The 14,251-nt window shown below is 42.6% G+C and overlaps 1 protein-coding gene across 1 annotated transcript in view; it reads left to right on the top strand.

Annotated features, from left to right (window-relative positions):
- The first annotated feature begins 862 nt into the window (after positions 1 to 862).
- LOC137294244 (uncharacterized) overlaps positions 863 to 14,251 on the top strand; it is a 61,544-nt gene continuing 48,155 nt past the window's right edge. The window contains exon 1 of the mRNA XM_067825244.1: positions 863 to 1,242. Within this exon, the coding sequence (XP_067681345.1) occupies positions 1,221 to 1,242 (22 nt within the window). The 5' untranslated portion in view covers positions 863 to 1,220. The remainder of the gene's footprint in view (positions 1,243 to 14,251) is intronic.

Below are 14,251 nucleotides of genomic sequence, written 5' to 3'. Positions count from 1 at the left end.
TCCGCCATACCCTTCGCCGAGTGAGTGAGGTGTTTTGTTTACCTGTTGAAGGGGCGTTGTTTGAGTGAGTGAGTGAGAAAGTGAGTGTGACTTTAAGCAGTATTCCAGCAATATCACGGCTGGAGACACAAACGGGCTTCTTACGCTCTATCCACGTGGGGAATCGAACCCGGGTAACGACGACGCTTTAACCACTGAGGTACCCCACCGTGTGTGCCCGTCCGTGTGTGCATAGCAACGGATTTCCAACAATATTTGGGGTTAGTGAATTAATGAGAGTTGTAATAACGAGGTTCCACGTTGCAGGTGTTTCGGACAGACGTTTTTCCTCTGTTGTGAATGAAAGTGACATCGAAGTGACATCACAATATAGTTTTATGCCGCTGTGTGACCTTCTGCTTCAAACCCGTTTGAAAGTCATGACTCATCGCGTTGCCATTGCTGCAGGATACTGAATTATCTGAAGAGACAGTCTATGAAAAATATCACGAAAGCTGTAAATTCACGAAGTCGACACAATTATACACTTCAGCTGCGGTTTGCTCGCCCGGGTCGAACACACAAGGCATAATCCAAAGGTGCGACTATGAACGCTGACATGAAGAACGTGTCAGCACCCTGCAGAGCCAAGTTATATATCTTTAAAATCTGTCAGCAATAATTTGAAACCAAATCCCCCAACTCAAACTCGGGACGGGCAAAACACCGCGAGAACGTCCCCGCACATCTGGTAAAATAACTGCAAGCTCCGAACAGCGCGTGACAAGACAAAAACGAGCACCCGAGTACACTGTACAGCCGCCCTGAGATGAACGGACCGTTCATTCCGATTGTTTATCGCGTACAGAAGCTATTCACATCAGCAGACGGAACTATATCGGTGACTCGGCTTACCACGTGGTTTGGGAGTATTCTCCCACATCCACTAGACAATTGCCAGCATAATCAAATGCCAGGCAGTTTTACTAACTAGGAATGGTGAGAGATTACTTACTCCAAGTATTAGACTGAAGGAACGTATATGTTGCAAACGTGGATTACAGCGTTAAGCTTGGCAGGAGGGAAGAAGGAAGCGGACGAGTAAACTGTGATATTCAAGGAAGACATGGTTAACACGTCAGTTGTGTTGATTACAGGTTCGAGCTGGATTGGAGGTTAATTACCTGTTGAAATAAGATACCAGCGGTCACTCATCCCGACGGTCAAGTACACATTCAACAATGGGTCAGTCGGGATCGGCGGGTGAGTGTGTTTTGTTTATATACAACTCCGTTGTATTCTAACTAGCCTGTTCTTTATTTTTTACCTTCATGTAAACAGTGAAATCGATCGTTTAAGGGATTCAATTCTTGAGAAATGCACACACATAATGGGCACTGGAAGATTGTCGCTGCCTCCCTGGGATAATATTTGTTAGGGCTGGGATGCAAACAGTCCGCTGTTTCTCAATGATCCCAACCTGCCCCTCACTATCCCCAGAATGTCAGTGTTGTGACGACGACAGGGACGGTAATGGGATTTTAATTCACCACGCGTGTCGGCTGCTGAAACTGCATGATGTTTGATACCAAACTTGGAAGAATGGAAATATTCCATGATGGGAACTGGAAATTGTTTACCGGTGAGTGTCGAGGTAGTAGGGTCAGCGTTACTGTGTATTCCAATCTCCCCATTTTCTGAAAACACGTACTTCAGAAGACGTTAACGAAATCATTAGAGAATTCGAGGCCTTGATCCTTAAAAAGCACTCGGTCTCACAAGAGAATTTGCATCGATTGAAACGAATTGAATTATCTGTTGTGTTTGTGTGTTTAAATTTAACTTTTTATCCTGTAATATTTTGTTCGCCGTTCCCGAGAAGCATCAGTAATGATTCAGTTATGATTCACTCTCCGGTGAAGCTGTTGATGATTACTATTGAGACGCACACTCTCCCCAAAAGCCCTGGGGGTTGTTACATAACCTCTCCAGCTTCCAGTAAAATTATGCTCGGTGAACGTTCAATAGGGATGTAGAGAGCGTGCGCTTGCATGAAATGGAGGACAAGGAAAAGACGATACCAACATGTAGCGACTCAACCCCTCCCTACTTATCTTACAATGATAGACGTACTTCCGGGTGCGCTGATTATTACCCAAGCCTATCGATCAAAACATGGGGTCTTAAAATATTGTTTTATTCCAACGTGAATTTCATTTTATGTTGCAGATATGGACAAAAGTCTGAAAATATCACAAACACTGTTGAAGGCTTGTTGAATTCAACTATATATAAACCTTTGTAATCTGGGCGGTGAAACATCCGTATTAATAAGGTTCTGGATTAATCAAACAATTTTGCCTGTAAATGATATATAAACGGTCCTAAACGTAATCGCCCCGATAATCCGGAATTCGGTACTGCTCGGTGTCCACATTAACGGGGGTCACAGTATCGACAGTTTGTTATTTCAACATTTATCTAGCGCACAAATGTTTAGCATGGATAGAAACTAGGATTTCAACCTAATTGTTAAGGAGCTCCATTGGGTTTTAGACTTTAGAATGTCTAGACTTCCTCCATATGGAGCTATAGAGTTGCAGTTAGATTTGGTTGGATGTAAAACAATGTGGTCTAGAGGCCGTGAGACAGATTAACGTCTTAGGATGGACCCCTCTACGTTGCCAGCCGGTCAGCTATAGCTTAGAGAAAGACCCTCTTGATGAATGAGTTGACACTTTGACCTCATCAGTCCCAGGACAGCGAGAAGCGTACTTGTGTATCGATGTACGCGTTTGTATGTGTAATATCACCTCCCGTGGGAGGGGGGTCTTTGAGATGAGGGGGAGAGCAATAGATCATTACAGACTGTACTAGATACGTGGAGAACGGATATAATTCGATGAATATTTGCCAAAGTGCAGAAATTCCGGGCGGGTTTGAAGCACTGGAATATATAATACGGCGTATTTACGTGCTAGGCTAAACAGCGCTTTGTGGAGTATTGCGCTGCTTCATGGCTTATAACAAAGGCTTGAAGATTACGACCAAACATAAAACGGTGAAGGGAACCTATATAGGCAATAGTAGGTCATAAAACGCTGCTTAATAGTTGCAGTAGAATTTACTGTCCCAGAATGGTTCATTGTTACACCATGTTACAAGTAACACACAGTTTGAGATTGGAACCCCTAGGGTCACCGGAGCTTCCGACTGATCTTGCATTGCGATGTGCATAGTTTATATTATCTTAAACTGAATTTTTATTGCGCTTGGGATTCAGGGGTATTATTGGAATGTATGATGTATAACCTGCCAAGTTATACCGAAGTATGTGGAATCATGCATATTCTGTACTGCGGGACCCGTGAAGGTCTGAGGTAGAATAGGCCTTCAGCAACCCATTATCGTTTGATAATGATGAAATGGTCAGTTCCCATTCCCACCTGTCCTAGATATACAGGAGACCAGTGAGAACGACTAATCATATTTTAATTTATGGTCAAGCTCCAAAACAGGCCCATTTCTGACCTGTGAAGATCCGGGTTGGAACTGATCTTCAGTAACCCATGTCGTAAGAGGCGACTGACGTGATCGGGTAGTCAGGCTCGCTGATTTGGTTGACACATGTCATCGGTTCCCAGTTGCACAGATCGATGCTCATGTTGTTGATCACTGGATTGTCTGGTCCAGACTCGATTATGTACAGACCGCCCACATGTAGCTGGAATATTGCTGGGAGCAGCGTAAAACTGAACTCACTCACTTTGTACTGCGGTATCCTAGATATGTAATAGGTTCCAACTGTGCTGCCTATAGGACAAAGTTCATAAACACTGAAGAGGCGTGGGGTAGACTAGTGGTTAATGCGTTCTCTATTCATGCCTAAACAGCGGGTTCGATTCCCACATTGGTAGAGTGTGTAAAGCCAAGGCCCCCGTTGTAATATTGCTGGAATATTGCTAAAAGTGGCGCAAAACTATACTAATGGACTCTTGAACTCTGAAGCATCTCAGGGCGGTCGAGTAGCCAAGTAGTTAAAGCGTTCACTCGTCACATTTAGCCCCGGGTTCGATTCCCCAGATGGGTACAGTATGTGGAACCCATTTGTGGTGTCACCTCTTGCAATTTTGCTGAACACTGAAACTCCAAAGCTTGTCAAGATTCGTGTCCAACTCTTTCGCATTGTGATGACGTCACCATATTATTGGTACTGTTGATGAGCCATGGAGGCCGTATCACATTTACAAGTAATACAGACACCACCATAGGTTAGTATGAGATATATGTGGGACATATCATTTGAATCTTTCGATTCTGGGACGTTTAAAAATTCTGATTTCCCAGTACACGATTCATATAATATGCTCAAGGTCGAAATTATAGAAACAAACAAGAAATAATGTTAGTTCTTCATATGTATTAGCTCGATCTCCAAGACTACATTTGGTGCCTGAATTAAGGACTCTTCTTTAATCACCATGGAATATTCTATTATAACATTTTTGTTGATATAACACCATGAAAGTCAGTCACTAGTTGGGGTGGTACCCGGTCTCGTGACGACAACGACGACGTCATTTGATGCTTCTTGTATTGTCTTTTGTCTTTGTAGGGATACTGACTGTGGTGGGTCATACAAGTGTTTGGCTGTCGTCTTACAGACGTCTTTGCCATAACGCTATTCATTACCCTTAAATGTCATTTTGTGCCCTTTTTATATCAGCGGCACTGAAAAAACTTATTAATGCCTGAAGAGTTTCCTAAAGTCATAAAATACATTTTACATGTAAGACATGCTTTCGTTGATTGGTATCAGCATATCAGTTCCTAGTGATTAACGCTTCGTGAATTCTGATTTATTTATCCAGTTGGGACCAGTATTTAATATTCTGAGTGGTGACACATACAAATAGAGCGATTGGGTCACAGTGACCCAGGCGTCTGAGGTCCACTGTACAGTGGACAGAGTTACGTCCCTTATACGTAGCAGAAACCTGTGAGGGTGGGTTCTAACGCTATATTTGCACTTATTATGATTTGGGATATGTCAGCACTATATCCATGCACGTTGCTTTCATGGACGCTTTTTCTCTTTCTCTGCATTAAACTGATCCTCTGTGAGGATGAATACACGTCTAATAATGTTCAAAGCATCGCAAAACACAACTCACTCACTCACTCACTCACTCACTCACTGTTTCTGTAACGCCTATATAAATGATATGCCATAGAATCGTTGAATTGATACACTTATCGGTCTGGTCGATGGTAGGCTGGGTGATGACCAGATAAGAGGGGGTACTTATGTTGGAGAGAGACTCCATCTTACCCCTGAAGGTTTACAAAAACCCACATCTGTCGCGTAATGTTATCTGGTACAAATTTTGAATGTTTCGGTAGACAGAACGTCAGTGCAACCTCTGGTTTGACCACCTCCATGTCGATATGACGTTTAATAAGATGTACTTCCATGTTTTGATCTCTATGTTCGTTTAGCTTTGCAGATATTTATTGATGAGATCTATTCAACACACAAAGCGCATAGGTTACACTCCAATAAGTTACAAAGCTTCATAGTTAGACAGCATTGAGGGCTTGTCCAACTTTTAAATGTGGTAGCTACGCCCCTGGAGACACTAGGGCTAAATGTTAGTATACGTTGTTGGGTGCGGCATTTCGAATAACGGTTAACTCGTGTGTCATCACATCGTACATGTAATAAAGGTGAACTTGCATGTACGGCCTTGAAATGGCATAATAAAGATCCTGCATATAAATACATACATACGAAAGCAAGGATGTTTTCGTTAATTGATTTGTTTGTTCCGAAGTTTGAGAAACTGCTCCTGAAAAGGTTGTTCTTTCTCATATCAGGATCCTTAGTACATGTAGTAGTACGGATCAGTACGTGGATCCGTATTCGATGATAATTTTGTTAACATTTGCACTAATTCCGAAGCCTGTCATCACGTCTATATCGTTATGAATGTCTACATAGTTCGACCATGTTAGGAGCATTACTTAAATTCATTGATTCGGATTTACTTGTTTATTCCAAGCGGAATTGGTGAGTTATTATACATGGAATGAAATCGCCACAGTCTTTCGTTAGGTAAAATGGATTTTCAATGGCGTCATGAAATTGCGGTTGATACAGTTCAATCACGGGAATTTTTCAAGGTTGAGATTCCTGATTACCTTTCGTGCCCTATTAGAAGTTTCCCGATGCGGTACCTCTGTACATCAGCATATGCTATCAGCATCACCTGTTTTATTTTTTCTTTTGAAGCTGACACACCTATTTGAACGTGGAAGAATTTCTTCCCAGCACACCTCCTCCCCCACCCCACCACCCCAAGTACCAAAATAGTTTCACCTGGCATTTAATCTGTAACGTGACACGAACGTTTATCTGAACACGTTTTGTAAGGGAAATATGCACGGATCTTAATCTAATCTGGAAACATTAAGTTTGTTGAAACGGACTTCTTGTTGCTACAGGCGAGGAATGCTCAGAAATAACACTGAAGCCTCACATGCACCATGTCGATTATAAAATTAATGTTTTTCTTCTGTTTTGTTTCCCCATAATCCTGCCTCCCATCTATGACAGATCGAGGCATTCCTCTGATATTCTGTGGAAGGATAGCCCTGTGGTTGAAGCGTTCGATTATCGCGTCGAAGACCCGGGTTCTATTTCCGGGGTTGTTACATTGATTGGACCAATTCCTGGGTTTCTAGCGGTCATATAACCTGAATGCTGATTGCTCTATATGTATAACGTGCGATAACAATCGTGATCCAACTTATGAGATATGCTTGAAATAGTGACATATTGCACAGTTGACTTAATCAATACCCTGAGCAAGACTCCGGATCCCCTTTTTTACGATTATATGAGATGGAAATATAATAGCGTGCAACATCAGCGGGTTAGAAGTAGTCATCTGCAGCCCAGGCTTGTCGTAAGAGGCGACTTGCGGGATCGGGTGGTCATGCTTGCTGATTTGGTTGACACATGTCACCATATCCCTATGGTGTAGATTGATGCTCATGATGCTTATTACTGGATTGTCTGACTCGATCATTTACAGACCGCCACCATACAGCTGGAATGTTGCTGAGTGTGGCGTTAAACAAAGGCCTAGCTAGCAACCCTGAATTGTTGGGGATGACCCACCCCGAGAGTATATTCAATAGGTTTATTGTTCTTGCACCCCCAAGATCCGGAGCTGTCTGGTGGTTAAGGTGAATATAGTTTTACCCGCTTTTTGCATCATTCCAGCAACCTCACGGGGCAGGACACCAGAAACCGACTTCACACGTGGGAACTAAAATCCCTGCAGTTGGCGTTACGGGGTCTTCACCTTTTCACCTAAACCCAACTTTGGTTACAGTAAGGACACAACCTTTGATGACCATACGTTGTCAAATACCGTGATGTGGCTGCTAGTAGCGGCGTAAAACTAAATACACTCACAGTTCTCCACAACGTACATTCATAACCAGCCACCATGGGAAACTGTCAAACGTAAACAACTGACGTAATTCTGACATGCCATTAACACAAACATATCATATCCGTTCTTTACGACGCCACTGACTCAAACAAGTCTGAAGTAGATGTATCCTTGCGCGTTACTCTCATTAGGAACTCTCGCCAGACAGACGCTATTATCCCTGGAAACGTTTTCTATAAATACCCAAATAAACTGCATCAGTTTTTGGTTAGTGCATATGTGCATCTGAGTGGTGAGACACGACTAGAACCGTTTCTTACGTCGCAAATACAGACTAAATTTAGCACTAGATGTTGCCGGAAGTCCGCGTCGCAATATTTCCTCGTGCAACGCGGCTTGTAATAATTTACAGTTAGCCTCGTTTTGAGGTCTTTGAAGTCCACTACATAACGGACTCTCCACACGTTTCAAGATGGCTGCCTTTGGTGGTGTCATTTCGTCTGTAGTATTAAAGACATAGGTGTAACAGTATTTTGTGATTAAACCCGCACAGCCCGGTAGGAATGTCTCCTGTGTCAGAACAAAGGCTAATGTGATGGAATGCGTTATTTTCGAAAGGAGATGTTTTGGACTGAGATACCTCGTGTAGATTTAGTCGTTTGATATTGGGAGTTAGTTGTACATAGCTGATAGTCACTTTGTGAAGGCCTTTCAACCCTTTCTGTAACGGCACTACAAGCTTGATGGAAGTCATGTTCATGTCCACTCACTTACACACTCACTCTTGGTTTTGCATTCCATCAAAGCCGACTTAGATCTGCTGCTGTCACGGTATCTGAGTGACGGTTGTCATAGCGGTAGGAATGGGGAACGGCGTTAGTTACATCAATGAAAGGGGTGGTGTGAGGCGTAAAGAGGGTGGCAGCAAGGAATAGGGAGTTAGAGGGACTGAATTAATTAGAATATGCAATTAGTAGTTTGTGTCAAAGGGCGTCACTTTCAAATTTACTTGATATCTCTTTTCTTTTGGCCCAATGGTTAAGCCTTCCCTCGTCTCGCTGAAGACTCGTCCTCTATTCCCTACATAGCTACAATGTGCGAAGCCCATTTCTATTGTCTTCCGCCGTGATAGAATATTGCTACCTGCGGCGTTAATCCATACTCACTCACTCGCTAACCCACTCAACTCACTTCGGGTCCTTCCACATAATGCTGACACACTGTGATAGAACTACATGTAAATACTTTACAAAGCGGTGCAAAGCCCAGCTCACTCACTCTTAATTAAACACAGATGTGGTTACTGATCTGCTCTTCCCGTGGTGATTGCTAGAATGTTGCTAAAAGCGGCGTATAATAATATTCATTCAGTCAGTCACTCAATCACCCTTTTCGTGTATTTTATCTTCATTTTATTGTGGTAAATACCCTGGACGATTCTCCACTAAAGCTTCGTCTCGGAAGTGACGTCACCATCTCAGTTCCTCCAATCACTGTATTAGCTCGGGATTTGTCTTACTCAAGAATGAAATTTGATTGGACAGGTATTTCAGCGACAATCGATTAGTGGTATTACCGAAGACGCAAGACGCAATCAAACCTTCCCTACATTTTCTCTGATGAAAATGCTGCAGATGTTGAATCGATTGAACCTTCAAACATGGTATGGAATTTTGTTATCATCGTAAACTTGAGGGTTCCCAAGTTCAGGCCTGGGTACTGAGAGATGCATTATTGTAACATACCTGGCGTGCCTCGTTTTAGGGAGAACAATAGACTTGACATTATCATGAGACGATTAGAACCAAACAAGGCCGGCCAACTCACTCACTGGACACATGCATCAATTCATTCAGATAACATGCCAGACAGAGGAAAAAACAGTGAATACGTAAACATTTGACAATTTGTCGACGACCGTAAATCGAGAGGACTGGGCGGTTAACACCTGTATTGTCAACATTTGAAGCTCTGGGCTCCTACTCGCCACAGTGTCGCGTCAGCTTTGAGTTCCAGAAAAATGACAGCTGTTTTTGCTAAAATGGGGTTCTCACTGAAGCCATTAACATGAAGTAATCCCGGGAGACAGACTGATGTGTAGGAAATACTAAATGTTTTAACGATGGCTATGGATTTTGATTTGGCACTGTTTCAGTTCGACCCGTGAAGGTCCCGGGGTAGAATAGGCCTTCAGCAACCCATGCTTGCCATAAAAGGCGACTCAGCTTGTCGTAAGAGGCGACTAACGGGATCGGGTGGTCAGACTCGCTGACTTGGTTGACACATGTCATCGGTTCCCAATTGCGCAGATCGATGCTCATGTTGTTGATCACTGGATTGTCTGGTCCAGACTCGATTATTTACAGACCGCCGCCATATAGCTGTAATATTGCTGAGTGCGGCGTAAAACTAAACTCACTCACTCACTCACTCACTGTTTCAGTTCACTTCTCCGCCATTTTTGAGAGGTCAAGGTTAAGTTGAAAGTAGATCCGGCTTGCAGATTTGGCGCTGTCGTGTGCAGCTGTTACACAACCAAATCCTCGTTACACACAGGGTGTATTTCTTGATGTGTTAAGACTTTTGCAGAAAAATAAATCCCTACAACACCTCAACAGCTGGCCTAGTAGTCGACGTCGGTCTGGGCGGGACGGCGTGTACCAGACGGGGAGGTGCAGTTGTTGACTGGGGGGATGAAGAGGATACTAGGGGCGTGATGTACACACGAGAGCGGATGAAACCCCAAACTAACGAGACAGGGAAACTGAAGAAAAATATTTTTTTATAATCTACAAGATGCCATTTACATCAGAAGCTCAACAGCCGTAGTCAAATATTCTCAAGTGATGATATTTTTATGGCTGTGTGACTTGAAAAGTATCGGTTACACATCACGGAGTTATTGCCCTTGTCAAGGGTTCTCTTCATTACCACATTGACAGAAGACAGACAAAACAGTTCACACTGACTGTCCATGGTATTGATCACAAGAACGTTACCGATTCCTGATTAAGATTCTACAACGCTAGAACTATTTTCGGAATCACTTTAACCGAAATTGATAATTATTATGAAAAATAAGAGAGGTATCAAAACAAAACGTTTCTGGAATCGTATCATTTTCTAACATAGCAGGAAAAATATTTATATTCTAAGAAATGTTACCATATGTCATGCTGATAAAGAGTCGTAATGTACTGATAATGCAACATTATCGCATGGCTGGCCTCGAACCGCTGTTGGTCCTGTATCTCGGAATTATGTATCTACAGATAGCGGCAGCAATTCTAGACTGTGAAAACACAGCTGATGCTCAAGTTGATGCTGATGCTGAAGTTGACGCTGAAGTTGATGCTGATGCTAATGGTGACGTTGATGCTGATACTGATGTTGAAGGTGATGTTTCATCTTGTATTCATCGCATGTCTCGCTGATAACGCGAACAGCGTCTAGATGCGTCTAACCGTGCCCTTGTGTGTTCACTCTCGCCCTGTGATAGCATCCCAGCCCTCTTCTTCAGCAGCCACATCACCAGAGAATGTACCACGTGCCCAGACAAACAGCTCATCTCCCGGAGTATCAAACATTACACGTTTCCTTCTGGCAACGGGATTCAATTTCACGACTTGGAAAAAAACATACGAAGAAATGGTTACGTGTTTTTTGTTTTGGCCGTAGATAAGCGTTGAGAAGCGAGAAGAAGCATATGTTTAACACGCGCTCTCAGTTCAGGGGATTCAGACAGACTGATATTGAAGATGCTTAGGTAAATTGCAGCGAATAAGTGATATTTTATGCTGCTTTTAAACTTGTTCAGGAAAATATCGACATGGTCACCCAGAATACACTTTACACATTGTGTCAATGTTATTTTAACACTGTCAGACATCTGTTACCCCTTGTAGGAGATGGGGCTGAGAGATTATGTGTTGTGAATCTTACTGTCTGTTCCGACCCATGAAGACCCTGGTTGAACAGGTCATCAGAAACCCATGCTTGCCACAAAAAGCGATCCAGTGATCAACATCATGAACATCGATCTACGCAATTTGGATACGATGGGATGTGTCAACCAAGGCAGCAAGCCTGACCACCCGATCCCGTTAACCGCCTCTTACGACACGCATGGGGTGCACCGATGTAGACCGATGTTTATGTTGTTGATCACAGGATTGTCTTGTCGAGACTCGATTTTCCAGACCACTGCCAATATTGCTGGAATATTCCTGATTGCGGCGTAAAACTAAACTCCCACCCACTCACTCAACATTTGGGGATACTCTGTTCGAGTGACTGATCAGAGTAAGCCCGACACTCTCATCCCAATGTTTCTACAGATATTCACTCAGGCATCCTGAGAATCTCATAGACTGACGTCGTCCCGCCGACAACTGCAAGTGAAAATTAGCCCCAGGGTGAGACAGCATCTTAGGGGGTGCGGAGGGGGAGGTATGCATGCTGGCATGCAGGCATGCAGGGGATGTCGGCAGGATGACTGAGTGCATGGAGGGCTCTGTAATTGCATGTCATCTTGGAACTGGAAAGGTTGTGTTGAATGTTGCACTTAGATTGAAGCAGTGTTGTTAAGCTGAGGAAAACATCTCCACACTTGTGATGGATGAAGAAGATTTACGGTATATTTTTTTCTGCCCCTGAAACCCGTTTTAGAAACAGAGTCTCAGTTGTTCCTCTTCACCAGGCGGTGTATTTTCCAAGTGAACGTTGTCTTTTGTTCTACTCGAGCGAATAAATAATATGAATACAATTTTTCATGAGTGAGTCCCTTCGTTAATTGTTAAGTGGGTTTAGTTTTAGGCTGCATTTTGAAAAAGTCTTGTAATATTACGGGTGGGACACCAGAAATTGTTTCACAAATTGTACCCACGTTGGAAATTGAACCCCGGTCTTCAGCGTGAGTAGTGAACGCTTTAACTATCAGGCTACCCAACCGTTTGCTTTTGGTTATATAATAGTTGTATCATACAGTGACAGGATTCTCCGTTTTCGTTTGTCATAGGTTCGAATCACGAAAAGGCATTGATTTTGATTTTTGTATCAGTGTACCTCATAGTGACCAACTGTATCGGTTATCGATGCATTGACTTTACAAACAGACAACATCATTTGTGCCTCTCTTAAAGCAGGAATATATAAGTATATCTTTTTCCTATCGTGAATTACCCCTTCATTCTGAGCACTATATCTAGACTGGCGTTAAGTCCAAGAAAATAGTTATCTTACGTAAGAATATGAAGATATATTTATCTACAAAAGAAATCCAAATTGAGTTCACAACAATCTGTAACTCCTGAAGCACTCTAGGCTTGTTAAATCATAGACTTCAACAGAACCTTTATTTAATGTATTCTCTAAGATATAGGAAACAGACTACAACTCTTGACTCGCCCAAATCTTTAATGTTATACATGTAATTAATAGTTTAAATGGCAATTTGGAAAAAAAAAATGCCAATAACTCTGGCGGCCTAAGACTGTACTACCCAGTTATGTAGACTTGCCTCAATAAAGGGTAGAATTAATATACATCCATAAACTTAGCCTTCAGTACAGCTTTGGAGCAAGGCTGTATTGTACATCACCCCTTAACATAAGGCGCTAATTCCTACGGTTTTTCAGAGCATGTTCCTTGTATTCGTGTTTCACGTTAAGACACTTAAGGGGTACAAGTAAAGTTTTTCAGTCAAGTTATCGTCATAAATGGCCTGGTTTTGATTTTATGGCGGACATTCCGAGGGATTAATAAATATGACACGATGCCTTATGACACGCAATTATATCCCTGCTGTGACCTTCACATGACGTGTTCACGCATTCTTACACTCACTGACCCTTACTTCCTTGTCATGATGGGCGTGGGGCGGGTTCTGGCGACAGAGCAGGACATGCTTAACATGCCCATGAACACCTGGTGTCATCACTGATTTTCATATAATTCAGTACTATTTTGCTTATACTACTTTCGAGACTGTTTGTTCTTTGGCGTTGAGGTCTCCAATGCTGTAAAACTGATGACCACACTAAGCGAACAACTCGGTCATCGGAATGGTACTATGTATTCAGTGACATAGTAATTTTGATGTGAAATGTGGAATTATCGCCTTATTGCACCGGCACAACAAATTTTCCCGTTATTACGATTCTCAGAACTAATTACCCAGTCATTACCTTTAACACAACAACTTGTCCCGTCACTGCGCTACCCACAACAAATCACAGTGGTAGCTGTCTGAACCAGCACTTACTGGAACTGAAGACATAAGCCGGTTTAGACAAAATAACTGAGACTTTATGCTGGAGTTGACAACTTGCAGAAATGGACAGATGCCGGTTTTGACAGCTTCCACTGTATCCCGTAATTACTTTTGTCAGAACTAATTACCCAATGATAACCTTTAACACTACAACGTATCCCATCACTGCGCTACGCGCAACAAATTATCCCGTTATTACTTTTGTCAGAACTAATTACCCAGTCATTACCTTTAACACAACAATTTATCCGTTATTAAGGTAGCCACGAAACATTATCCAGTTATAACGCTACCCAACGCTACCCAGTTACTTTCGTAAACACAACAAATTATCCCACTTATGTTATCCACGACGAATTATCCCATTCTCACGCCACCCATGAGATATTGTCCTATTATAATGTTACCATATTATCATCCGCCGCGCGTTTAGCGGATTGGGATATCTTAAGAACCTTTGACTAGATTCTTTTCATATTCACAACGTGTATTCATCACAAAGCGCCCTTGAGCAGTTGAACCAACTGGATATCTGCGC

The sequence above is a fragment of the Haliotis asinina genome, chromosome 1 (genome assembly GCF_037392515.1).
Source record: "Haliotis asinina isolate JCU_RB_2024 chromosome 1, JCU_Hal_asi_v2, whole genome shotgun sequence".
Taxonomy (NCBI): domain Eukaryota; kingdom Metazoa; phylum Mollusca; class Gastropoda; order Lepetellida; family Haliotidae; genus Haliotis; species Haliotis asinina.
Note: the sequence above shows the minus strand (reverse complement) of the source record. Positions and strands in the feature narration are given on the sequence as shown.